Here is a 25,181-nt window from a genome sequence, read left to right on the forward strand (position 1 = left end):
AAGTTCAACTTGTGTCAACTAAATATTGTATTGTGGGAATTATTCATATTGCAGATCAAGGTGACACACCAACCCTTCTGGTGGCACCTTCCAAACTCATGGTCTCTTCCAATCAAGAAAGACAAAGGCAGTGCTATGTTTCATACAGTACAGTTAACCTGAGAACCCCAGCACCTACAAGTACTCTTTAATTTCAAAAATATACTTTGTTCATAAAATTATTTGGATCTCTATATAATTGGTCATGCCATTCTTGTGCACACATTACATTGCTTTATATACAGACATCAAAATTTATTTTTCCTATATACAAGTCTGTACATTTACTATCCAGTTCTTCTGCTGAGGCATCAGCGGAGCCCAAATGACTGGGTGAGCCCCCTGTTCTTCTTAGGCAGGCAGATGTTACACAGCAGATGTTCCCCGCCGCGCCTTGGCGGCAGCTGCCACAAGCTTCAGCGCGTCCCTCAACACGTAGTCCTGGACCTCGGAATGTGCCAGTCTGCAACACTCAGTCAGGGTCAACTCCCTCAGCTGGAAGATCAACAGGTTTCGGAACGCTCAAAGAGCGTCTTTCACTGACTTGATGATCCTCCAGGCACAGTTGATGTTCATCTCTATGTGCGTCTGGGGAACAGACCATAGAGCATGGAGTCCCGTGTCGCGGTGCTGCTCGGGACGAACCTCGACAAACACCACTGCATTCCTCTCCAGACTTCTTCTGCGTAGGGACATTCCAGAAGGAGGTGTGTGACAGTCTCGTCCTCCCTGCAGCCGTTTCGAGGGCAGCATGCAGTGCGGCAGAGACTCCGGGCGTGCATAAAGGATCCCACAGGCCCTTCTCACCACCAGCCAAGCCATGTCTTGGTGCTTGTTGGAAAGTTCTGGCAATGAGGCATTCTGCCAAATGACTTTGACAGTCTGCTCAGGGAACCGCTCGACAGGATCCGCCCTCTCCTTTTCCCGAAGGGTCTCAAGGACACTGCGTGCTGACCACTTCCTGATGGACTTGTGGTTAAAGGTGTTTTTCTTCATAAACTTCTCCACGAAGGACAGGTGATATGGAATGGTCCAACTAGGGTCATAGAGATGTACAGCATGGAAACAGACCCTTCGGTCCAACCTGTCCACGCCGACCAGATATCGCAACTCAATCTAGTCCCACCTGCCAGCACCTGGCCCATATCCCTCCAAACGCTTCCTATTCATATACCCTTCCAAATGCCCCTTAAATGTTGTAATTGTACCAGCCTCCACCACATCCTCTGGCAGCTCATTCCATACACATACCACCCTCTGCATGAAACATTTGCCCCTTGGGTCTCTTTTTTATATCTTTCCCCTCTCACCCTAAACCTATGCCCTCTAGTTCTGGACTCCCCGATCCCAGGGAAAAGAATTTGTCTATTTATCCTATCCATATCCCTCATAATTTTGTAAACCTCTATAAGGTCACCCCTCAGCCTCCGACACTTCAGGGAAAACAGCCCCAGCCTGTTCAGCCTCTCCCTATAGCTCAAATCCTCCAACCCTGGCAACATCCTTGTAAACCTTTTCTGAAATCCTTCAAGTTTCACATCATGTTTCTGATAGGAAGAAGACCAGTGACAGCGAGGCCAGGCCCATCCTTCACAACACCGGGGACAGGTAGAACCTCAGTACGTAGTGACACTTGGTGTTTGCGTACCAGGGATCCACGCACAGCTTGATGCAGCCACACACAAAGGTGGCCATCAGGGTGAGGGTGGCATTGGGTCTGTTTTTTCCCCCCGTTGCCCAGATCTTTATACATCGAGTCCCTTTGGACCCGGTCCATCTTTGATCTCCATATAAAATGGAAGATGGCTCGGGAGACTGCAGCGGCACAGGTTCTGGGAATAGGCCAGACCTGTGCCACGTATAACAGCAATGACAGTGCCTTACACCTGATGACCAGGTTTTTTTCCCTGCGATGGAGAGCGACCGTAGCTTCCATCTGCCCAGTTTCTGCCTCACTTTGCTGATATGCTCCTCCCAAGACTTGGCACACGCCCCAGCCCCCCCGTATCAAATACCCAGCACCTTCAGATGGTCGGTCCTGACGGTGAAGGGGATCAAGAATTGGTCAGCCCAGTTCCCAAAGAGCATGGCCTCACTCGGTTTACCTTGGCCCCCAAGGCCCATATGAACTTGTCACATATGCACATGAGTCTGTGCACAGACAGTGGATCCGAGCAGAAAACGGCGACATCATCCATGTACAGGGAGGCCTTCACTTGTAGGCCCCTGCTGCCAGGAATAGTCACCCCTCCCAGGCTCGCATCCTTCCTGATGGACTCAGCAAATGGCTCCACGCAGCACACAAACAAGGCAGGAGAGAGAGGGCAGCCCTGCCTGACTCCAGATCTGACTGGGAAGCTATCTGATTCCCACCCATTGATTTAGACTGCACCTACAAGTTCCCTCCAACCTGCACAATACCTGACCTTGAAACTCTTTTGTTGTTCCTTCAGTATTCTTGGCACAAAAATTCAAATTCCCTTCTACAGTAGTTGCACCTGTAGGATTGCAGTGAACTGCAGTGATTCAAAAACACAAAACACCACCACCTCTTCAATGATAATTTGGAATGGGCAACAAATATGTCTTCTTTATAATTTGCATATTTTTGGGTGTTGAGATTTTCAGAATCATTTTAATCAAAATAAATCAGAATTGAAATGTTAATTTTGTTTTCTGTTTGATGAGTTGAATCCATATATTAACAGAGTTATGGTCAAAGGGTGTTTTTGTGTCAAGTGGGGTTCCGCAGGGATCAGTTTTGGTGCCTGACAGAAATGAATTAGTCTTGAATGCAGGAGGGTTGATTAGTATTTTTGAAGTTGATGGGGTAGCTCATAGTGAGGAGGCTAGCTGTGCACTACAGGAGTACATAGATGGACTGATCAGTGTCAGACGAAATCCAGTCCAGATAGGTGTAAGGTGATGGACAGGACAAACATAATAAACCCTGAGAATCAGAGGGACCTTGGTGTGCATATCCACTGATTCCTTAAAGTAGATAAAACGGTTAAGAAATTATATGGGGTACTTCCCTTTATTGGTCGAAGTCTAGAGTTGAAGAGCAGGAAGGTAATACTGGAACTGTATAAAAAGTTAAGCCACATCTAGAGTATTGTGTGTAGTTCTGGAATTCACATTACAGGTGGAATGTGATTGTGCTGGAGAGGGTGCAGAGATTTGCCAGGATGTTGGCTGACTGAAGAGTTTTAGTTATGAAGAGTGATTGGATAGACTGGAATTGTATTCCTTTTAGAGAAGAGAAGACTAAGGGGGGTGGGGGGGGTCACATGATTAAGATATAAAATTATGAGAGGCATGGATAGGGGAGACAGGAAGAACCTTTTCCCTTGGTAGAAGGATCAATGACTAGTAGGTATAGATTGAAGTTAAGGTGCAGGAAGATTAGTGAGGATGTGAGGAAAAAATTGCTTCACCAGAGCATCATGGGAGTCAGGAACTCACTGTTTATTAGAAGTTAAATGCTCATAACATTTAAGAAATACTTGGATGAGTATTTGCAATGCCAAGGTATACAAGGCTATGGGCTAGTAGATGGAACGTTGGATTAGAATAGTTAAATCCTTGTTTTTGAGCGGTGCAGACTTAGAGGGGCCTTTTTCTGTACTACAGACCTTTATGACTGTACTCTAAAATTATGGCAATGGATAAAATTGATGAGTTTTATTTTCTTTTTTTTAGAGTGCAACACATTATAATAATCTGAAGGAACAATTAGAGCACCTTTTTGAAGCTGTTGCCACATATGTTGACCCAACAGGTCATCTCATTAGTGAGCTTTTTCAAAAGTTGCCTTCTAAAGTGGTGAGTAGTTCTATTCCAGATCAATAAACTGATACATTTCAGTGATTTCATTGTGAAAAATGTCTTTGACAATCTATTGTTGTTAACACCTCATGACATGGGAGCAGAAGCAGTCCTTGGTCCACCAGGTCTGCTGTGCCATTCAATGAGATCATGGCTGATTGGATAAATCTTAACTCCACTTTCCTGCCTTTTTCCATAATCCTAGATGGCAGAACAGACTCAATGGGCCAAATGGCTTACTCAGTTACTATGTCTTATGGTCTCTGTGAAGAAATGCCTGTCCCCACATGAGTTCAGAAAAATACAAAGTTCTTTCAATGTTGAGAGTTCTAAATAAACACAATTTCTAGCCTGCAAAGTTGAGATCCAAAGGAGGTGCATTTGAGCAATCACATTGCTAGTTACGGTTGATTTATTATGGTTGTTATTACATCTTATTAACTTCTCAAATTTAAAAACTTGGATTCAGTGGACATTGTTAGCTAAGTTCTAACAAACAGTAAAACTGAAGTTTATATTGAATCAATCTTGTCACATTCTGGAAAACATGACAATGTTTTAATATATGAATAATTGTTTATACTTGCAGCAATATCCTGACTACTACGAAATTATTAAAGAACCAATTGACCTGAAGACAATTGCCCAGAGGATTCAGGTTTTGCAGTTTTGTCTTTTTATTTTCCTTCTCAATTTACAGCTGAAATCATGAACAGTTCTTTAGACCATTTATTGTCATCCCTAATTGCCCAGAGGGGAGTTAAGAATCAATCACGTTGCTGTCAAGTCTGGAATCACATGCAGGCCAGACCAGATAAGGATGGCAGCTTCATTCCCTGAAGAACATTAGTCATATGGATGACAATCGGCAATAGTTTCACTGTCATCATTAGAATTTTAATTTTTATTAAATGCAAATTTCACCATCTGCTATGGCAGGATTTGAACCTGAGTCCCCAAAAAATTACCTGGGTTTCAGCATTAATAGTTCAGTGACAATAAACTAGGTCATTGCCTCACTTTAATGAGGAGTTATTCTGTGCCACTGTTGCTTCATCTGAATATTTTCTAAACATGTAAATTTAACTTTTTAAAGTGAATACTTACTTTTTGTATGAACATACCAATTTAATTTTACAGAATGGCTTTTATAAAAGTGTCAATGCGATGGCTAGAGATATTGAACTTTTAGTAAGGAATGCAAAAACCTACAATGAGCCAGGGTCTCCAATCTTCAAGGTAAGGGTGAGAAAAATTGAAGTCCAACCTATTCTCTTAAACTAAACACAGTGTTTCATACATTCCAATAGTCACTATTCTTCAAACATACTTCATTTACTATAAAGAATTAGGACTTCTGGTGATCATGAATGATGCAATATAAATGCAAGTCTTTAATTTCTTTCTCATAAGATTTAAGTAACCATGTTGTTAAGATACTTGTATTATTGAGTTTTTGCATTAATAACTTTGTTGTTTAACTCAGGAGTAGAGCATTATACCAGATGATAACATATCCATGTCCACAATTTGGGAACTGGCAAAGACAACTTATTGATCTTTTTGATGATGAAAATATCTTTTCCAACTCTGTAGGATGCAAATACCATTAAGAAAGTATTCAATCAGAAGAGAGCTGAACTCGAGCATAATTTGGAGCCTACTAAATCTAGCCTCCGAATCAGGTACATTAAAAAAAATGACATTTGAAGAAAATGTTTACAATTGATTTGTTTCTTTTATCTGTCAACACTGTAAGCTGTACATTTTTGCAAACTAAGATTTTTGGGAAAACGTGAAAACAAAAAAAAATTTTAAAAAACATTGTTATAGTTTGCATTCTTTTAAATTAATACCTTGTATGTAGAAAATGTCTGTCATACATCAGACATGATGCATGCAAAGTCAACATCTCTGATTGGCTCACAAAACAAGAACAATTCATAACTGAATACGTAGGGAGAACATTGATGACCTAGTGGCAAAACAACAATTCAGATAGCAGCAAACAGTTACCAGTTTAACTGATTATGATGAAAAGAGAAAGCCAATTCAATCACACAAAGTGTCCTTAAAATTCCTTTTGGCCTGATGATATTTTAGCTATAAGTTTGGGACAAAGAGTAAAAATATTTTTTAACAACAAAATAGTTACAATTAATTACATTAAGCTCTGCATAAAGCTCTGCAACATTTCTAGTAACCTCTCAAATCAGGAGTTGCCTGCACCTATCGCTATGTCAGCTATTCTACAAAAGGTCTTTAACCAAGTGATCTGTAGTTGCACTTTTGTAGGAAAAGATGTGCTAACTCACGATAGGCTCACAAAAGCAAAATTGGCCAAACTGTACCCAGAACACCCAGAATTCCCAAGCAGGCTCACAAGCCAAATCAGACACCCCATGCAGACAAGAGGATAGACTTCAAGCTCGTTAACAATGACAGAGCACCACAGATATCTCAAAGCCCCAAGGGCAGTTTCACAACTCAGCAATACCAAAGAGCATGTCAGACAGAGAGTCACCAGCAAGGACATGCTCCAGGAACAGGACAATGGAATCACCTAACCACTTCAGAAGAGACATTAACACCTACCTGTGAAGAGGAATGGAACCATCAGTACTGTCAGGATGTTGCATTGTGTGAAGGAACAGGACATTCATCCGATAACTGTTTTCCAATTAGCATCCTTGTAATTAGATTACTCCATCTCGAGATACATTGTAGTTTTCCATTTCTTAACCAGCCTCATTGTGTGCATCACTATAAAACTGGTCTCATCCTCAACTCTGGGAAGAGAAATCTAATCTACCTGTACAGACTGTAAGTTCTATGTCAGCCTAGGCAACTTCTCTTGCAGCTATATCGCTTGCAATAAACTGTTTGTCAATTTCACTTCGAGCTGTGTTTTGTGATCTCTAACCTCTTGAGCAAATTTCTCCGACAACTTTAAAATGCTATTATCACTGTAGACTGAGCAACTTCCAGATTGCCCATCTCCCTGCTCTGCTCTTACCCGGTGATTCACCCATATCGATTTCCTGGACTAATACTGAACAATACTACATGAGAATAAATACAGCATAATTAAAACATGTAAAGTTAACAATTGAGCAAAAGATGTTTTCTGAATTCCAAAAGGTTAATTTGAAATTCTGCATTCACAGAAACCGAAGGTCAGCTCAAGGGGATCGTTTATCGGCAATTACCATGGCCTTGCAGTATGGATCTGAGAGTGAAGAAGAAAGTGGTTTAGGTGGTAAGACACTATGGTAGTATATTTTGATTAAAACGTTTTTAGAAGTGGCTATTTTGGTTTTTCTACACACATCCTTTTGATTCTACAGCAGTCACTCGTTATGAAGATGGTGATTCTGAAGGAGAAAGCATTGGTTCGTCTGTTGATGTTACAAGCCCTCTTTACCAGCTGTATGAAGTAGTTAGAAGTTACAGGAACAGTCAGGGTCAACTTCTGGCTGAACCTTTCCTTCGCCTGCCCTCCAAGAAAGATTATCCTGACTATTACCAACAAATCAAAAATCCTATGTCACTGCAACAAATTAGGTGAGGGATGTAATTTTAGCCTTTGGAAAATAATGTTATTGATTAAGATCATTTGAAAAATTATGGCTTAATAAAAAAAGCATGCATGTATTTTTCAGTGGTACTTTTAATCAAAATAATGTTGAATTTTGTATTTTGGACAAGAGGGAGGTTTATTTCTTTCTTGAATTATTTGATTACACAATTAAGCATGTGGATTAAACATTTCCGTCGGAGAGTGGTGGGTGTGTGGAATGCACTGCTAGCGGCGGTAGTAGAGTCTGAGACATTAGGGACATTGCACATGGACAGCAGCAAATTGAGAGGTGTGTAGCTTAGATTGATCTTAGATTAAGATAAATGCTCGGCACAACATCGTGGGCTGATGGGCTTGTACTGTGCTGTTATGTTCTATGTTCTGTAACTGCATCTTGAAGCAGATTAATTATTTTTCACATTTGGAAGGTTCACATTTGTGATCCATGATGTGTGCTTAGTCCTTCTAATAAAAGAGACTAAATGTCACTTTGTTCAGCAGCATGGTTTTAAAATTGCTACCGGTTGACTATTTCAATTGGCAATAGATAGGTCATTATAAAAGGGAGACAGTGAGGTCTGCAAATGCTGGAGATCAGAGTTAAGATTAGAGTGGTGCTGGAAAAGCACAGCAGATCAGGCAGCATCTAAGGAGCAAGAAAATCAAAGTTTCGGGCTGGAGCCCTTCATCAGGAATGAGGCTGGGAGCCTCGGGGTGGGGGGGGGGGGGGTGGAGAGATAAATGAGAGGGGGGGTGGGGCTGGGGAGAAGGTAGCTGAGTGCAATAGGTGGATGGTGATTGGCGGTAAAGGTGATAGTTCGGAGAGGAGGGTGGAGCGGATAGGTAGGAAGGAAGATTGATAGATGGGACAGGTCATGAGAGCGGTGCTGAGCTGGAAGGTTGGAACTGGGGTAAGATGAGGGGAGGGGAAATGAGGAAACTGGTGAAATTCAAATTGATGCCCTGGGGTTGAAGGGTCTCAAGGCTGAAGATGAGGCGTTCTTCCTCCAGGCGAAAGGTGGTGAGGGAGTGACAATGGAGGAGGCCCAGGACCTGCATGTCCACAACAGAGTGGGAGGGGGAGTTGAAATGTTCAGCCATGGGGTGGTGGGGTTGATTGGTGCAAGTGTTCCCGAAATGTTCTCTAAAGCACTCTGTGAGAAGGCGTTCAGTCTCCCCAATGTAGAGGTGACTGCATCGGGACCATAGGATACAATAAGTGATGTGTGGAAGTGCAGGTGAAACTTTGATGGATGGGGAAGGCTCCTTTGGCGCCTTGGATGGAGGTAAAGGGGGAGGTGTGGGCACCGGTTTTGCAAAGACCGTTCCTTCCACGGCTACCTGGTTAGATCCACGCCCCCTAACAAACCACCCTCCCCTCCTTGCACCTGCCTCTGCCACTATAGGAATTGCAAAACCTGCACCCACACCTCCCCCCTTACCTCCATCCAAGGCCCCAAAGGAGCCTTCCAGTGATCGTTCTTCCCCAGAACTCAAAATGTTAATTCTGTTTTCTCTCCACAGATGTTGCCAGACCTGCTGAGTTTCTCCAGCATTTTCTTTTGTTTCAGATTTCTAGTATCTACAGTTCTTCACTTTATCTAATTCAGAATTGTTTTCTCCAGCATTGAAAAGGCAGGTTTACATGCAAGGGGCTTATTATTATTGGAGGACTGTGTGTTCTACTTCCTTGCAATATATCAGTTAAAATTTCAGGAACTATCATCAAAGAAAACTGCTTCCAAAATACCAGTATTATTCCAGGACAAATTTCTTAATTAGGATTCAAGTTTCGTAGCAATATTGACCCAGATCTTTCAGGATCTGGAAAGTTGGAGATCAGGTGTATCCTGAAAGATGTGTGTTGAGACCTTTCGGAAGTCCCACAAATGAATACATGGTAATTTGCCAGGAAGCAAAGTACCTGTGGACAATTATCTTATGTCTGCATTTCTCTGAAAAAGTCTCAACTCTAGGTTAGAATTAGAGACATTTGCTAGATTTGCAAATGAGACTTTGCAAATTCTGTTCTAAAGGATATGTCACAGAAAGCAACAGTACTAAATGCGTTAGATTCCAGGTTTATAATTATTATAAATAGACAAATTCCTCATCTGGTTATTGCAACCGGGAGGATAGAAAGATTGGAGGGTTCAAGGGGTTGGGGGGCATGGTGGCACAGTGGTTAGCACTGCTGCCTCACAGCGCCTGAGACCCGGGTTCAATTCCCGCCTCAGGCGACTGACTGTGTGGAGTTTGCACGTTCTCCCCGTGTCTGCGTGGGTTTCCTCCGGGTGCTCCGGTTTCCTCTCACAGTCCAAAGATGTGCAGGTTAGGTGAATTGGCCATGCTAAATTGCCCGTAGTGTTAGGTAAGGGGTAAATGTAGGGGCATGGGTGGGTTGCGCTTCGGCGGGTCGGTGTGGACTTGTTGGGCCGAAGGGCCTGTTTCCACGCTGTAATGTAATCTAATATCTAGTCATTTTCCTGCACCCAAAGTCATACTATTAAAGAAAACCATGAACCAATATGTTGATGAGTTCAGAAAAGTCATCTGGCTTAAAATGTTAAGTCTTGTTTTTCCCTTCACAGATGCTGCCAGACCAACTGCATTCCTTCATCACTTTGTTTTTATTTCAGATGCACAGTCTCTGAAGTATTTTCTCAGTATTATGATGTTGATTAGGCAGCCTGCATTTTCTATTCAGCAGAGAGTGGCACATAGTGCAGAGAAATGGTATTTGTTGATATGAGAGAGGTGTTGGGTGGGTGAGACACGGGCAGAATTTTGAGAATTGGAAACACATTGATGAAATACGTTGAAAGTAAATTTCAGACTTATTTTAAAAAATGGAGCCCAAGTAAATACTTGTAGGTATTGAATAAACACAGTCCTAAAATGAAAGAAGATATCAGCTTGGACCATACAAGTATTATACGTTTACGGTTACATTTACCTTTACCTGTTTAAGCAACACTGACTGGCATTCTGCACATGAATTTGCTCCCCGTAGATCTGAAACTTGCAAGATTGGCCCTACACATAATTCTTTCCCCCTAATTCACTGGTCACAGTGGGCCACACGGATCTTCACTGTCGATAGGAGATACAAAGTCATAGAGATGTACAGCACAGAAACAGACCCTTCAGTCCAACTCGTCCATGCCAACCAGATATCCCAACCCAATATAGTTCCATCTGCCAGCACCAGGGCCATAACCCTCCAAATCCTTCCTATTCATATAGCTATCCAGATGCCTTTTAAAAGTTGCAATTGCAGTCGTCTTCACCACTGCCTCTGGCAGCTCATTCCATACATGTACCGTGCATGAAAAAGTTGTCCCTTAGATCTCTTTTATATCTTTCCCCTCTCACCCAAAACCTGTGCCTTCGAGTTCTGGACTCCCCCCATCCCAGGGAAAAGACTTTGTCTATTTATCCTTTCCATGCCCCTCATGATTTTATCAACCTCTGTAAGGTCGCCCCTCAGCTTCTAATGCTCCAGGGAAACCAGCCTCAGCCTGTTCAGCCTCTCCCTATAGCTCAAATCCTCCAGCCCTGGCAACATCCTTGTAAATCTTTTCTGAACCCTTTCAAGTTTCACAACATCTTTCTGAGAGGAAGGAGACCAGAAATGCGCGCAATATTCCAACAGTGGCCTAACCAATGTCCTGTACAGCCGTAACATGACCTCCCAACTCCTGTACTCAGTACTCTGACCAATAAAGGAAAGCATACCAAACACCTTCTTGACTATTCTATCTACCTGCAACTCCACTTTCAAGGAGCTATGAACCTGCACTCCAAGGTCTCTTTGTTCAGCAACCCTCCCAAGGACCTTACCATTAAGTGTATGAGTCCTGCTAAGATTTGCTTTCCCAAAATGCAACACCTCGCATTTATCTGAATTAAACTCCATCTGCCACTTCTCATCCCATTGGCCCACCTGATCAAGATCCCATTATAATCTGAGGTAACCTTCTTTGCTGTCCACTACACCTCCAATTTTGGTGTCATCTGCAAACTTACTCTTATGCTCACATCCAAATCATTGATATAAATGATGAAAAGAAGTGGACCCAGCACTGATCCTTGTGGCACTCCACTGGTCACAGGCCTCCAGTCTGAAAAACAACCCTCCACCACCACCCTCTGTCTTCTAACTTTGAGTGAGTTCTGTATCCAAATGGCTAGCTCTCCCTGTATTCCATGAGATCTAACCTTGCTAACCAGTCTCCCATTGGGAACCTTGTTGAACGCCTTACTGAAATCCATATAGATCGCATCTACCACTCTTCCCTCATCAATCCTCTTTGTTACCTCTTCAAAAAACTCAATTAAGTTTGCAAGACATGTTTTCCCACGCACAAAGCCATGTTGACTATCCCTAATCAGTTCTTGCCTTTCCAAATACATTTCTGTAAGACCGATGTCTACCATTTTTGTTTTGTGTGCAGGAGGTCTGTGGCCCTATCCACCTCAGATAATAAAGAATTTGCTGTCTGTTAATTACTGCATAAATTATAAATACAAATCTAACTCGAGGTGAAGGAACCCCGAAGGCACTGACCACAATATAATCGAATTTGGTTTGAGGCAAGAGCTGGTCAGAGTTGATTGGAAGGGATGCTGAGTAGGGAAAATGGTGACGCAGCATTGGCAGGAATGTCTGGGGATAATTTGAGAAGCTCAGCAGAAATTCATCTCAAGGAAGAAGGAACATACTAAGGGAAGAATGACAGGACAGCATAAAAGCAAAAGAAAAAGCATACAATGTGGTGAAGATTAGTGGGAAGCCAGAGGATTAGGAGGCCTTTAAAAACCAGCAGAGGACAATGAAAGAAGTAATTAGGAGGGAAGAAGTTGATACGAGGGTAAGCTAGCTCGTAAAATGAAGGAAGATGGCAAGAGGTTTTTAAAATAGATTGAAAGGTAAGAGAGAGGCAAGAGTGAACATTGGACAGCTGGAAAATGTGGCTAGAGAGGTAGGAATGGGGGACAAAGAAATGGAAGAGGAACTAAATAGCTACTGTGCATTGGTCTTCATAGTGAAAGCACCACTGGCATACCAGAACTTCAGGGGAGTCGGGGCAGAGGTGAGAGTAGAGGTCATTACTTAAAAGACGGTGCTGGGAAGACTGAAAGATCTGAAGATGGATAAATCATCCAGACTGGATGGACTTGTAATTACAAATAATTGTAAACCTAGAATGTAATGTATTTACTACTGTTGCTTGCTGTAACATATTCTTTATAATACAATTTGTGTTGAGATTGCATTGTGTATATACCTATTGAAATTCTGCATTCATTGCACATTATAGTTTTCATTTAACTGAAAATTGGGCAAGCCTGCTTGGGTGTAACAAAGCTTCATGTTTCCCAATGATTTTGGAAACTAAGATTCCTCAGGATACTGAAGAGAAATATCGCTGTTATAACGTAAAATTTTACATGTGTAGTGAATCTGATACTATATTTTATTCTTTTAATTAGACAAAAATTGAAGAACAATGAATTTGAAAATCTGGACCAGATGGAGGCTGATATGAACCTGATGTTTGAAAATGCCAAGCGCTATAATATTCCTAATTCTGCAATCTTTAAACGAGTGCTGAAGCTGCAGCAAATCATGCAGGTATAAAAATAGCAATGTGATATGTTTTAATATTTATATATTCTTAAATTTTATCTGTGGTACATTACTGAGAATTGTTCCTTCAGGCAAAGAGAAAGGAGCTGGCTAGAAGAGAGTACACTGAAGATGGTGACAGTATGGTATCTTCCGTAACATCTGATACAGGCAGTGCAAAGAGAAAGAGGTAAAACATAAAAATTTTATAGCAATAAAATATTTAAAATTAAATAATTTTATAAATCTAATATATAGGCTATGAGAAAGGCTGAACATTGTTCCAAAATGTTCGTAACTATTTTTATTTATGCCTTGTATAGTGGAAAACTGAAGAATGCAATGTTAATTTAACCCTTTCTATATTAAACCTTCAGATCTTACAGTAAACTTTTAAAACAATAGATTAAAATGACCTCTTTCTGTGTCATAAAGACCATAACTCCATAACTTTTAACTATTTTGATAATTATCCAATCTTATACATTATTGAATTCTGTTTATTTTCTCACATCATGATATATGATTTGAATAGATTTCTTTATTGCTATAATGAGAAAAAGAAGATTCTAGATGGCTTTGAGTGTTCCAAAACCTCTGGCTCTTGAGATATTGGAGCCCAGTTTGTGCATCACATATAGTGCCATTTTTATATTTGTCATAATATTAGTCAAATTAGAATCTAATAATTTACGTTCATCAAATCCTGATGCTGTAAATGTCAGTAGTTACAACATATTGATTTTATTATTTTGTTTCAATATGTTTGAAATTCTCAAATTTTCCTGTAAGTAAAATCATAGAACCCCTACAGTGCAGAAAGAGGCCATTCAGCCCATTGCATCTCTGAAGACCATCACACCAGACCCACCTCACCAGCCTATTTCCACATTTACCATGGCTAGTCCACTAGTATGTACATGCCTGGATACTATGGGGCAACTTTGCATGGCCAATCCACTTATCTGCACAGCTTCTGACTGTGGGAGGAAACTCTAGCACCTGGTGGAATGAGCAATCTCTACACATAGTCACACAAGACTAGAATCAAACCCAGATCTCTGGCACTGTGAGACAGCAGTACGAACCACTGTGCTGCCTGAAAATTATCTGTGAAATGTGGCGTGTCATGGACACGTAACAAAATTACGTGCTCAGAAAGTGTCACCAGCTGCAAAACTTGAGTTTCAGATTTTTAGCAACTGCTGGAGACTTCATACTACATTTGTGAGGTTGAGAACTATGTAGATGCTACTTTGAGAGGTGCAGGATAAGAGAATGTGAGCTGAGACAAGAACAGTGACCGCCACACAATCTCTAAGGAGACAGGTAGTGTAGGCATTCTGAGTCCATCTCTCTCACGGACTGGTTTTCAATTTGGATCTTGCTGAAGTTGATGGTTCCTCATTGGAATGCAGCCAGAGCCACATCAATGCACCATAGGTAGCTCAACTGCAGAGGAGGGAAGGAGGAAGAGTGGAAGAACAATATTAGAGGAGTTAACGTGGTTATAAATGTTACTCCAGGATGGAATATTGTCTCCTAGATGTTAGTAACAAGGATATTGCCAATATACTGCAGGTTATTCTCATAGAGGAGTATGAATATTCAAGATCATTCTCTGTCAGTTCTAAGTACACAGGTAGAAAAAGAACGAGGTCCTTAAAGGAGACTTTGGAGAGTTAAAAAAGAAGTTAAAAAGTACTTCAAAGGCAGTAATCTCAGTGTTGCACTCCGTCCACATGCTAGTGTGGACAGAAAGTGGAATATTTTGCTGCAGAGAGAGTGCAGGAGGAGGACTTTAGATTTCAGGGGCATTACGATCAGTTCTGGGACAAGTGAGACCAGTTCAAGGAGGACAGGTTACACTATCAGGACCGTGACTAATAACTTCAAAGACAGATTTGCAAAGGCTGTTGTTGAGGATTTAAACCATCTTAGTTAGGGGATGGAAACCTGAAAGTGAATTCAAACAGGGAAGAAAGAAAGCTGATAATGATCGGAAGAAAAGAAGTATGAAAAATTATAACGCGAGAGAAACTTTGGCCACCATAAAATAGTCAAAAAATGTTTAAAATGCAAAATTAAAGGCAATCTGTCTGAATGCGCATAGTATTTACAATAATGATTTGGAGAAGCGGTCTTGGACTGGGGTGTACAAAGTTAAAAATCACACAACACCAGGTTATAGTCCAACAGGTTTAATTGGAAGCACACTAGCTTTCGGAGCGACGCTCCTTCATCAGGTGATAGTGGAGGGCTCAATCGTAACACAGAATTTATAGCAAAAATTTGCAGTGTGATGTAACTGAAATTATACATTGGAAAATTGATTGTTAAGCCTTTCATCTGTTAGAATACAGTGATAGTTTCACTTCTTTCATGTGTAAATCACAAAACCTTTTTTTTAAAGTTGCATTCTTGGGTTAGCTGTAAACAATAGCTAGACAATATGTTGAAGGTGTTAGCCCCCTGTGTTCTCTGTCTATGACCTGATGTTTAGATTGATTCTAATCTAAAAAGTGGGATAACAGAGTTTTACATAAATTCATGCAACTTTTGAGCTCAGAGTTCTATATGAACGTATGCAGTTTTTGAGCAAAGTGCAATGTAACTCTGCAAGTACAAATTCACCCCACAAAATATATGTGTGCATGTGGGTCTTTGTGTGTGTGTGTGTGTGTGTGTGTGTGTGTAGTGTCTTAAGTCTGTGAGGGGGTGCATGTGGGAGTGTGTGTGTCTATAAGGGTGTGTGTGGGTGTCTGTGTGTACCTGTGTCCGTGTGTGTGTGTGTGTAGGAATATCTGTGTGTGTGTGTGTGTAGTGCAATGGTGATCACCTGTAATGTGACATGAATCCAAGCTCCCGGTTGAGGCTCTCCCTATGGCCCTCAACATATTGTCTAGCTATCACCATTGTTTACAGCTAACCTGAGAATGCAACTTTAAAAAAAAGGTTTTGTGATTTACACATGAAAGAAGTGAAACTATCACTGTATTTTAACGGATGAAAGGCTTAACAAACAATCAATTTTTCAATGTATGATTTCAGTTACATCACACTGCAAATTTTTGCTATAAATTCTTTGTTACGATCGAGCCCACCACTATCACCTGATGAAGGAGCGTTGCTCCGAAAGCTAGTGTGCTTCCAATTAAACCTGTTGGACTATAACCTGATGTTGTGTGATTTTTGACTATTTACAATAAGGTGAATTAATTGACCACACAAATAGAATTAACTGGTTTTGATCTAATTGCCATAAAATTGCCATTATGGCAATGTGACTGCAAAGTGACCAAGACTGGCAGCTGAAACTACAGAGAGTTCATCTATGACTTCATCAATACTTTCCGCTGCATTGGGAAAGCAACGAATCAAAGATCCCTCTCAACACTGTTATACTCTCTCCCATCCTCTTCCATCAGGCAGAAGACATAAAAGTTTGTATGAACAGATTCAAGAACAGCTTTTTCCCTGCAGTGATCAGAACGGTCCTGTTTCATGTTAATGTTGATCTCTCTCTGCACCTTCTTAGCAGCTATAACACTATCCTATTCTGTAACCTTAAAGCACTTGTAAAGCATGTGAAAAACACACTTCTCACTGTACTTCAGTACACATGGCAGTAATAAATCAAATCAAGTCAAAACATGCAAATTTTTTGACATTTAAGAATTGGCAAAAGGGGAAAGGAAGTGTCATAGTGCTGTTATCAAAAGATGAGATCAGTATCTTCATGGGAGAGAATCTTAGATTAGATCAACAAGATGTAAAATTAGTTTGGACAGAGCTAAGAAACAGCATAGTGCTGCAAAAGTTAGTAGAAAATGTTCATTGACTTCCAGACAGTAATGGCAATATAGGGTATGGCATAAATCAGGAAGTTAGATGCACATGTGACAAAAGTAATACAGTAATCGTTGGAAACTTTAATCCACACACAGATTTGGGTAAACTAATTAGCAGTAATAGTGTGGTTGACAAATTCCTGAAAGGTTACAGAATAGGATAGTGTTATAGCTGCTAAGAAGGTGCAGAGAGAGATCAACATTAACATGAAACAGGACCGTTCTGATCACTGCAGGGAAATATATGAAATGGTTTTTGAGAACTGTATCTTGAGGAACCAATTACTGCACTAGCCTTTTGGTTCTGATATTGTGCAATGGGAAAGAATTAATTCGTAATCCCATTATAAAAGACCCTTCATCAGTTTTGTATCCATTGGCTAGCCCTTCCTGGATCCCATGTGACTTAACCTTACTAATCAGACTTGTACCTTGGAGATGGTGGACAGGATTTGGGGGTCAGTAAATGAATTACTTGCTGCAGTATTCCTAGCCTTTGACCTGCTCCTGGAGTCACTGGCGAGTCCAGTTGAATTTCTAATGAATAGTAACCCTCAGGATGTTGATAATGGAGATTCGGTGATGGTAATACCATTGAATGATAAGAGATGTTACTGCAAGTATTAGTGTTTGGGGCCCAGTTTCACAGTCTGAATCCGTGATTAGTTATGGAGACTAAATATAATATCTCCAAGTTTGCTGATGACGCAAAATTAGGTGGGAATTTTAAGTTATATGTAGTATGCAAAGAGGCTTCCAAAGGAATTAAACTAGTTGTGAATGGTCCAGAACATGGCAGTTGGAATATAATATAGAAAAATGTGAACTTATTCACTTTAAGGAAAATAGAAAAGTAAGAGTTTGTCCAAAATGATGAGAGATTGGGAAGTGATTGTATCTACCGGATTGTCGTTGTTTATGAACCACTAAAAGCCATCTTTGGTGCAGCAAGCAATCGGGAGAACAGATTGTATGTTTTCCTTTTATTTCTAAAAGTAAATCCCCAGTACCTGATCAGGTGTACCCTAGAACTCTGTTGGAAGCCAGGGAAGTGATTGCTGAGTCCCTTGCTGAGATATTTGTATCACCGACAGTCACGGATGAGGTTCCAGAACACTAGAGGTTGGCTAACATGGTGCCACTATTTAAGAAAGGTGGTAAGGAAAAACCTGGGAACTATAGATCGGTGAGCCTGACATTGGTGGTGGGCAAGTTGTTGGAAGGAATCTTGAAGGACAGGATTTACATGTATTTGGAAAAGCAAGGACTGATTAGGGATAGTCAGCATGGCTTTGTGCGTGGGAAATCATGTCTCACGAACTTAATTTGAGTTTTTTGAAGAAGTAGCAAAGAGGATTGATGAGGGTAGAGTGGTAGACATGAACGATATGGACTTCAATAAGGCATTCGACAAGGTTCCTAATGGGAGACTGGTTAGCAAGGTTACATCTCATGGAATACAGGGAGAACTAGCCGTTTGGATTCAGAACTGGCTCAAAGGTAGAAGACAGAAGGTGGTGGTGGAGGGTTGCTTTTCAGACTGGAAGCCTGTGACCATTGGTGTGCCACAAGGATCAGTGCTGGGTCCACTACTTTTTGTCATTTATATAAATGATTTCGATGTGAACATAGGAGGTATAGTTAGTAAGTGTGCAGATGAGGTGTAGTGGACAGCGAAGAAGGTTACCTCAGATTACAATGGGATCTTGATCAGATGGGCAATGATCTGAGGAGTGGCAGATGGAGTTTAATTTAGATAAATGTGAAATGCTGCATTTTGGAAAGGTAAATCAGAGCAGGACTTATATGCATAATGTTAAGTCCTGAGGTGTGTTGCTGAACAAAGAGACCTTGGACTGCAGGTTCACAGTTCCTTGAAAGTAGAGTTGCAGATAGATAGAATAGTGAAGATGATGTTTAGTATGCTTTCTTTTATTGGTCAAACCATTGAGTATAGCAGTCGAGATTGCGGTGCTGGAAAGCACAGCAGGTCAGGCAGCATCCGAGGAGCACGGGAATTGACATTTAGGGCAAGAGTCCTTCATTAGGAATAAGGCTTGTGAGCCGAGGGGGTGGGGAGATAATTGGGAGAGGGATGGGGCTGGGTGGGAGGTAGCTGAGAGTGCAATAGGTAGATGGAGATGGGGATAATGGTGATAAGTCAGAGAAGAGGGTGGAGCAGATAGGTGGTGGAAGGAAGATGGACAGGTAGGACAGGTCATTAGGGCAGTGCCGAGTCGGAAGGTTGGAACTGGGATAAGGTGGGAGGAGGGAAAATGAGGAAACTAGCGAAGTCCACATTGATGCTGTTTGATTGGAAGATCCCAAAGACGGAAGATGAGACGTTCTTCCTCCAGGCGTTGGGTGGTTAGGGTGGGGTGATCAAGGAGGCCCAGGTCCTGCATGTCCCTGGCGGAGCGGGAGGAGGAGATGAAGTGTTCGGCCATGAGGCGGTGGGGTTGGTTCGTGCGGGTGTCGAAGTTGAGAGGTCACATTGTGGCTGTACAGGACATTGGTTAAGCTGCTTTTGTGCGCAATTCTGCTCTCCTGTTGTGGTGACCTTATAGAGGTTTATAAAATCATGAGGGGCATGGATAGGACAAAGTCTTTTTCATTGGGTGGGGGAGTCCAAAACTAGACGGTATAAGTTTAGTGTGGGGTTGATGGGTATAAAAGTGACCTAATGGACAACTTTTTCACGCAGAGGGTGGAGCGTGTATGGTGTATGGAATGAGCTGCCAGAGGAAGTGGTGAAGGCTGGTAAAATTACAGCATTTCAAAGATATCTGGATGGGTCTATGAATAGGAAGGATTTAGAGAGATATGCTCTAAGTGCTGGGAAATGGGACTAGATTAGGATAGGATATCTCGTCAGCATGGACAAGCTGGACCGAAGGGTCTGTTTCCATCTTTTACGTCTCTATGACTGTATGTCTTCTTGCAATTATATGGAGCATTGGTGGGGCTGCAGCTATTATTTTGTGTGATTTTAGTCTCTTTATCTAAGGAAGGAATTAGTGTTGTTAAAGAGTGCAACAAAAACTGTTATATTTCACTGAATATCTGTGTTTTTAATCTTGAAAAATTTGAGAATCTAAAAAGTAAAATGAAACCAGCACAACATTGTGTGACATTTGCAGCATTTGCCTTTTACTGAGAAAGGTATATGTTATAAATATCACATATGAAATGTATGAAGATATGTCAACACCTTGAAATTGAATGCAGTACTATATGTATCAGCAGGGATCTGGCTATCATCAATAAAGAATTTGCTAAAATAACTGGAGTAATAGTCAACTATTACTTACGTGAATTATTCATGAATGAAAGATGGGAACATAATAAATAGGAGGAGGAGTACGCCATTTGGCCCACAAGCTGCTCTACTATTCACCTGGATCGTGGCTGATCTGAGTCATAACTCCCATCCTGTCTCCCCAGCGTTTGTCCACAGGTCATGAATGTGACAAAATGCTCTCCATTTTCATGGATGAGTGCATTTTCAGTAACATTTAGGAAGCTTGACACCACCCAGGACAAAGAAGTCCATTTGATTGGTCACCACCAGTGCACAGTGGCAGCAATGCATAACATGTAAGTGGTGCACTGTAGTAACTCACTATAGCTGTTCCAATAACATCTTCCAAGCCCATAACTACTTGCATTCAGAAGAATAAGGGCAGTAGGTGAATGGGAACAAAACTACATGCAGTTTCCCCTTCAAGCCACATGCCATTCTGACTTGAAACTCTATTATTGTTCCTTCACTGTCATTGGAACTCCCTTCCTAACATTTTTGCGAGTATACCCACATCTTCTAAGGACTGCAGCAGTTCTAGAAGGCAACTCCTCAGCATTGATTCAAGGAGAGTTAAGGATGGGAAGTAAATGCTGACTAAAGCAACAACACCCACATCGTATGAATGAACAAAAATAATTTTTTAATTTACTCGTGGGACGTGCGCATTACAGGCTGGGTAGCATTTATTGCTCATCCCTAATCGGCTTTGAGAAGGTGGTGGTGAGTTGACTTCTTGATCTGCTGCAGTCCATTTGCTATAGGAAGACCCACACTGTCATTTAGGAGGGAATTCCACATTTTTAACCCAATAACAGTAATATGGAATATTTTGAAGTCAGGATGTCCTAGAGCTGAGATGACCTCCAACAACCTCAACCATCTTCCTATGTATGGGGTATGACTCCAACCAACAGAGAGATTGTCTCCTGATTCCCTTTGATTCCAGTTTTGGTTGGGGGGCCTTGATGTCAAGAGCAGTCACTCTCTGGAATTCAGCTGTTTTGTCCATGTTTTGAACCAAGGCTGTAATGAGGTCAGGAACTGAGTGGCCCTTTCAGAACTCAAACCTGGCCACCATGCTGAGCAAATGCTGCTTGATTGCATTGTTGACACTTTTCATCACCTTGTTGATGTTTGACAGTAAACGGATGGATTGGTAACTGCTATTTTGGATCTGTCCTGCTATACCTGGGCAATTTTCCACATTGTGTGATAGATAATACTGTTGTAGCTGGACTAAAATAGCTTGGCTAGGGATGAGGCAAGTTCTGGAGCACAAGTGTTCAGTACTATTGTAGGATATTGTCAGGACCCATATCCCTTGCGGAATCTGCTGTCTCCGGTTGTTGTCTCCATCAATCAAATGGAGTGAATCAGATTGGCTGAAGAGTGGCATCTGTGGTGCTAGTGACCTTTGGAGAAAACCAAAGGTCTAGCAGATATTACTTTATTCACAAGCATAAAATATGGATTTTTGTAGGATCTGGGAGTGGTGTAAGGCAGACTCAGGTGTAGTAAATAGTCATTTAAAATTTATAAAATGCAGCCATGTACATTGAACACAAAATTTACTGTATTCCATAAAGCTACTATGGATGTGTATATTTTGTCTTGCAATTTGGCCTCTGTAAGCATAAGCCTTAACTTCTCATTTAGGATAATAGAAATGATTTCTATACAAGCATGTTAAATTATTTTGACTTGTTCTTGCGATTTGGGGGCTGTTGGCAAGTCCAGCATTGGCTGCCCATCCTTAATTATGCCTGACAAGACGTGAGCTGAAAGGATACTGAAGAACACAGCAGAATATATTGTCTTGAAGCAGCTTATGAATCTGCAATTGCAAAAAAGTTGGGTCTTTGACAGTAGCTTTCTTGCTTATGTCTGATCATCTGTCCACACAGATTAAATGATAATTTACTTGTTAGTTCTTCCTGCTACATGTTAGAATAATGTTTGAAGTCAAGAATTAGCAACAGAATCCAGAAGGATATTGATCAGTGTGACCACAATGTAAAGCTAGAGTGTGAGAAGTCACATAGGAGACGTAAAGTGACAACTTGAAATTGGGGTAATAAAAGTAATTTGTCCACCATATACCGATGTACTGTTTTCAGTTAGACAGTTGATATCCTGATATACTTTCACATATAGTGCAACTCCACAGCAGGGCAGTAGGACAGTAAGTCACAGACTTGACATGCACCTTTCTTGATTCTGAAAGCAGGTGGGAAAGCTATTTATTCTGTTGACTGTTGCTGTTTTGTAGTTTGCCATGTATTTGACCTTTGTAAAATGATCTTAATTTTGTTTGAAATGATAAATGCTAAGCAGAGAATAAGTTTGTTGCAAATTAAAAGATATAAATTGTGTTCTCCTGGAATAAAAATTAATTACTTCATTTTGGTGCAGAATGGAAAGCAGAAATGCCCTGAATTTTATTGGTTTTATATTTTGTTTCCCTTTTCTTTTGTTTTTATTGCTTTATTTTTGAAGACTCATGATTAAGTATACACACAGATTTTTAAATTCCAGCATAAAGAAGCTAGAAAAGAATCGAAGGAAAACGGAATCCCAATTAAAACACAGATTAAAAGTACTATACAATACAATTGTCGAGTCCTGTGATCCAACAACAGGACGAAGATATTGTGAGCTATTTTTGGTTAAGCCATCAAAAAAAGACTATCCAGATTACTATAAAGTCATCCTGGAGCCTATTGACCTGAAGATGCTCGAACATAACATACGCAGTGAAAAATACACAAGTGAGGAGGCATTTATAGATGACTTGAAATTAATGTTTCGAAACGCAAGACATTATAATGAAGAAGGCTCACAGGTATGTAGGCTAATTACGATAATATTCTGAATTACATCTTCTGAATTATAAGACAACTCCTTGTTAATTTAAGTAAAAACAATATATGCTGTACATGATTAACCATGTACCATTAATCAGGATGTAATCCCATACCTTCAGAAAGTAAAGGATTAGAGAACAATTAATTCACAATTAAAAGTAAGCTCTGATATTCTACTACTCTCCCCATTGAGGTGCTGGACTAAATTTGCATTTATGATTTGTTGTGGAGTGAGTCCAACTTCAGCTTTAACATTTCGCAAAAGATGCAAGTTTTACAAGTCAGACTTCATTTTATCATGTACCTCCTTGCAATTGGTTAATGAAGGGCATGAATGGAGACTCTGAAGTAGGTTTCCAGGTTATCTTTCTTAGTTAAGAAATATGATTCATAACTTGAAAAGAGGTACAAAGCAAGAAGAAGAAACAGTTTTTAGATAAAATAAAGGAAAAATGTAAAAATTCAACTAAGAAACATAACAACTAGCGATCTTATTCATTGGTCTGTATCTGCATATAAAGAGAGAACGATATAGATTGTGGAATATTAATTTAACTTCTTTTTCATGGTGACACCTCCAATGCGCTTTAAATGATTATTATGAAAATGAAGTATTTTATTGGTTGGCTAACGTGGTGCCACTGTTTAAGAAGGGTGGTAAGGACAAGCCAGGGAACTTCAGACCAGCGAGCCTGATGTCGGTGATGAGCAAGTTGTTGGAGGGAATCCTGAGGGACAGGATGTATGTATTTGGAAAGGCAAGGATGGATTAGGGATAGTCAACATGGCTTTGTATGTGGGAAATCATGTCTCTCAAACTGATTGAGTTTTTTGAAGAAGTAACAAAGAGGATTGAGGGCAGAGCAGTAGATATGAACTATATGGACTTCAGTACGGCGTTCGACAAGGTTCCCCATGGGAGACTGATAAGCAAGGTTAGATCTCACGGAATACAGGGAGAACTAGCCATTTGGATACAGAACTGGATCAAAGGTAGAAGACAGAGGGTGGTGCTGGAGGGTTGTTTTTCAGACTGGAGGCTTGTGACCTGTGGAGTGCCACAAGGATCGGTGCTTAGCCCTCTACTTTTTGTCATTTACATAAATGATTTGGATGTGAGTATAAGAGGAACAGTTAGTAAGTTTGCGGATGACACCAAAATTGGAGGTGTAATGGACAGCGAAGAGGGTTACCTCAGATTACAACAGGATCTGGACCAGATGGGCCAATGGGCTGAGAAGTGGTAGATGGAGTTTAATTCAGATAAATGCAAGGTGCTGCATTTTGGGAAAGCAAATCTTAGCACGACTTATACACTTAATGGTAAGGTCCTAGGGAGTGTTGCTGAACAAAGAGACCTTGGAGTGCAGGTTCATAGCTCCTTGAAAGTGGAGTCGCAGGTAGATAGGATAGTGAAGAAGACGCTTGGTATGCTTTCCTTTATTGGTCAGAGTATTGAGTACAGGAGTTGGGAGGTCATGTTGCGGCTGTACAGGACATTGGTTAGGCCAATATTGGAATATTGCGTGCAATTCTGGTCTCCTTCCTTTTGGAAAGATGTTGTGAAACTTGAAAGGTTTCAGAAAAGAATAACAAGGATGTTGCCAGGGTTGGAGGATTTGAGCTATAGGGAGAGGCTGAACTGTTTTCTCTGGGGCTGTTTTCTCTGGAGCGTCGGAGGTTAAGAGATAACCTTATAGAGGTTTACAAAATTATATGAGGCATGGATAAGGTAAATAGGCAAAGTCTTTTCCCTGGGGTCGGGGAGACCAGAACTGGAGGGTATAGGTTAGGGTGAGAGGGGAAAGATATAAAAGAGACCTACGGAGCAACGTTTTCACACAGAGAGTGGTACGTGTATGGAATGAGCTGCCAGAAGGAGTGGTGGAGCCTGGTACAATTGCGACATTTGGATGGGTATATGAATAGGAGGGGTTTGGAGGGATATGGGCCGGGACTAGATTGAGTTGGGATATCTGGTTGGCATGGACAGGTTGGACTGAAGGGTCTGTTTCCATGCAGTACATCTCTATGACTCTATTTCACAGTAATCGTTCCTTAAGCATTTTAGTGTCTTGATATA

General features: G+C 41.0%; 1 protein-coding gene across 11 annotated transcripts in view; it reads left to right on the forward strand.

The window, feature by feature from the left end:
• Positions 1 to 25,181, forward strand: part of pbrm1 (polybromo 1) — a 97,805-nt gene that overhangs the window by 23,585 nt on the left and 49,039 nt on the right. For 7 of the 11 annotated variants that reach the window (XM_087994188.1, XM_087994196.1, XM_087994197.1 and 4 more), the window contains 9 exons: positions 3,742 to 3,864; positions 4,457 to 4,525; positions 5,008 to 5,106; positions 5,464 to 5,552; positions 7,035 to 7,126; positions 7,215 to 7,431; positions 12,944 to 13,085; positions 13,172 to 13,269; positions 22,731 to 23,076. In XM_087994188.1, the coding sequence (XP_087850314.1) occupies positions 3,742 to 3,864; positions 4,457 to 4,525; positions 5,008 to 5,106; positions 5,464 to 5,552; positions 7,035 to 7,126; positions 7,215 to 7,431; positions 12,944 to 13,085; positions 13,172 to 13,269; positions 22,731 to 23,076 (1,275 nt within the window). The remainder of the gene's footprint in view (positions 1 to 3,741; positions 3,865 to 4,456; positions 4,526 to 5,007; positions 5,107 to 5,463; positions 5,553 to 7,034; positions 7,127 to 7,214; positions 7,432 to 12,943; positions 13,086 to 13,171; positions 13,270 to 22,730; positions 23,077 to 25,181) is intronic. The other 4 variants (XM_087994189.1, XM_087994192.1, XM_087994190.1 and 1 more) reach the window with 2 other exon arrangements.

The sequence above is a fragment of the Chiloscyllium plagiosum genome, unplaced genomic scaffold (genome assembly GCF_037043375.1).
Source record: "Chiloscyllium plagiosum isolate Xiang-an unplaced genomic scaffold, Cpla_swu_hap1 HiC_scaffold_14, whole genome shotgun sequence".
NCBI classification, from domain to species: Eukaryota; Metazoa; Chordata; class Chondrichthyes; order Orectolobiformes; family Hemiscylliidae; genus Chiloscyllium; species Chiloscyllium plagiosum.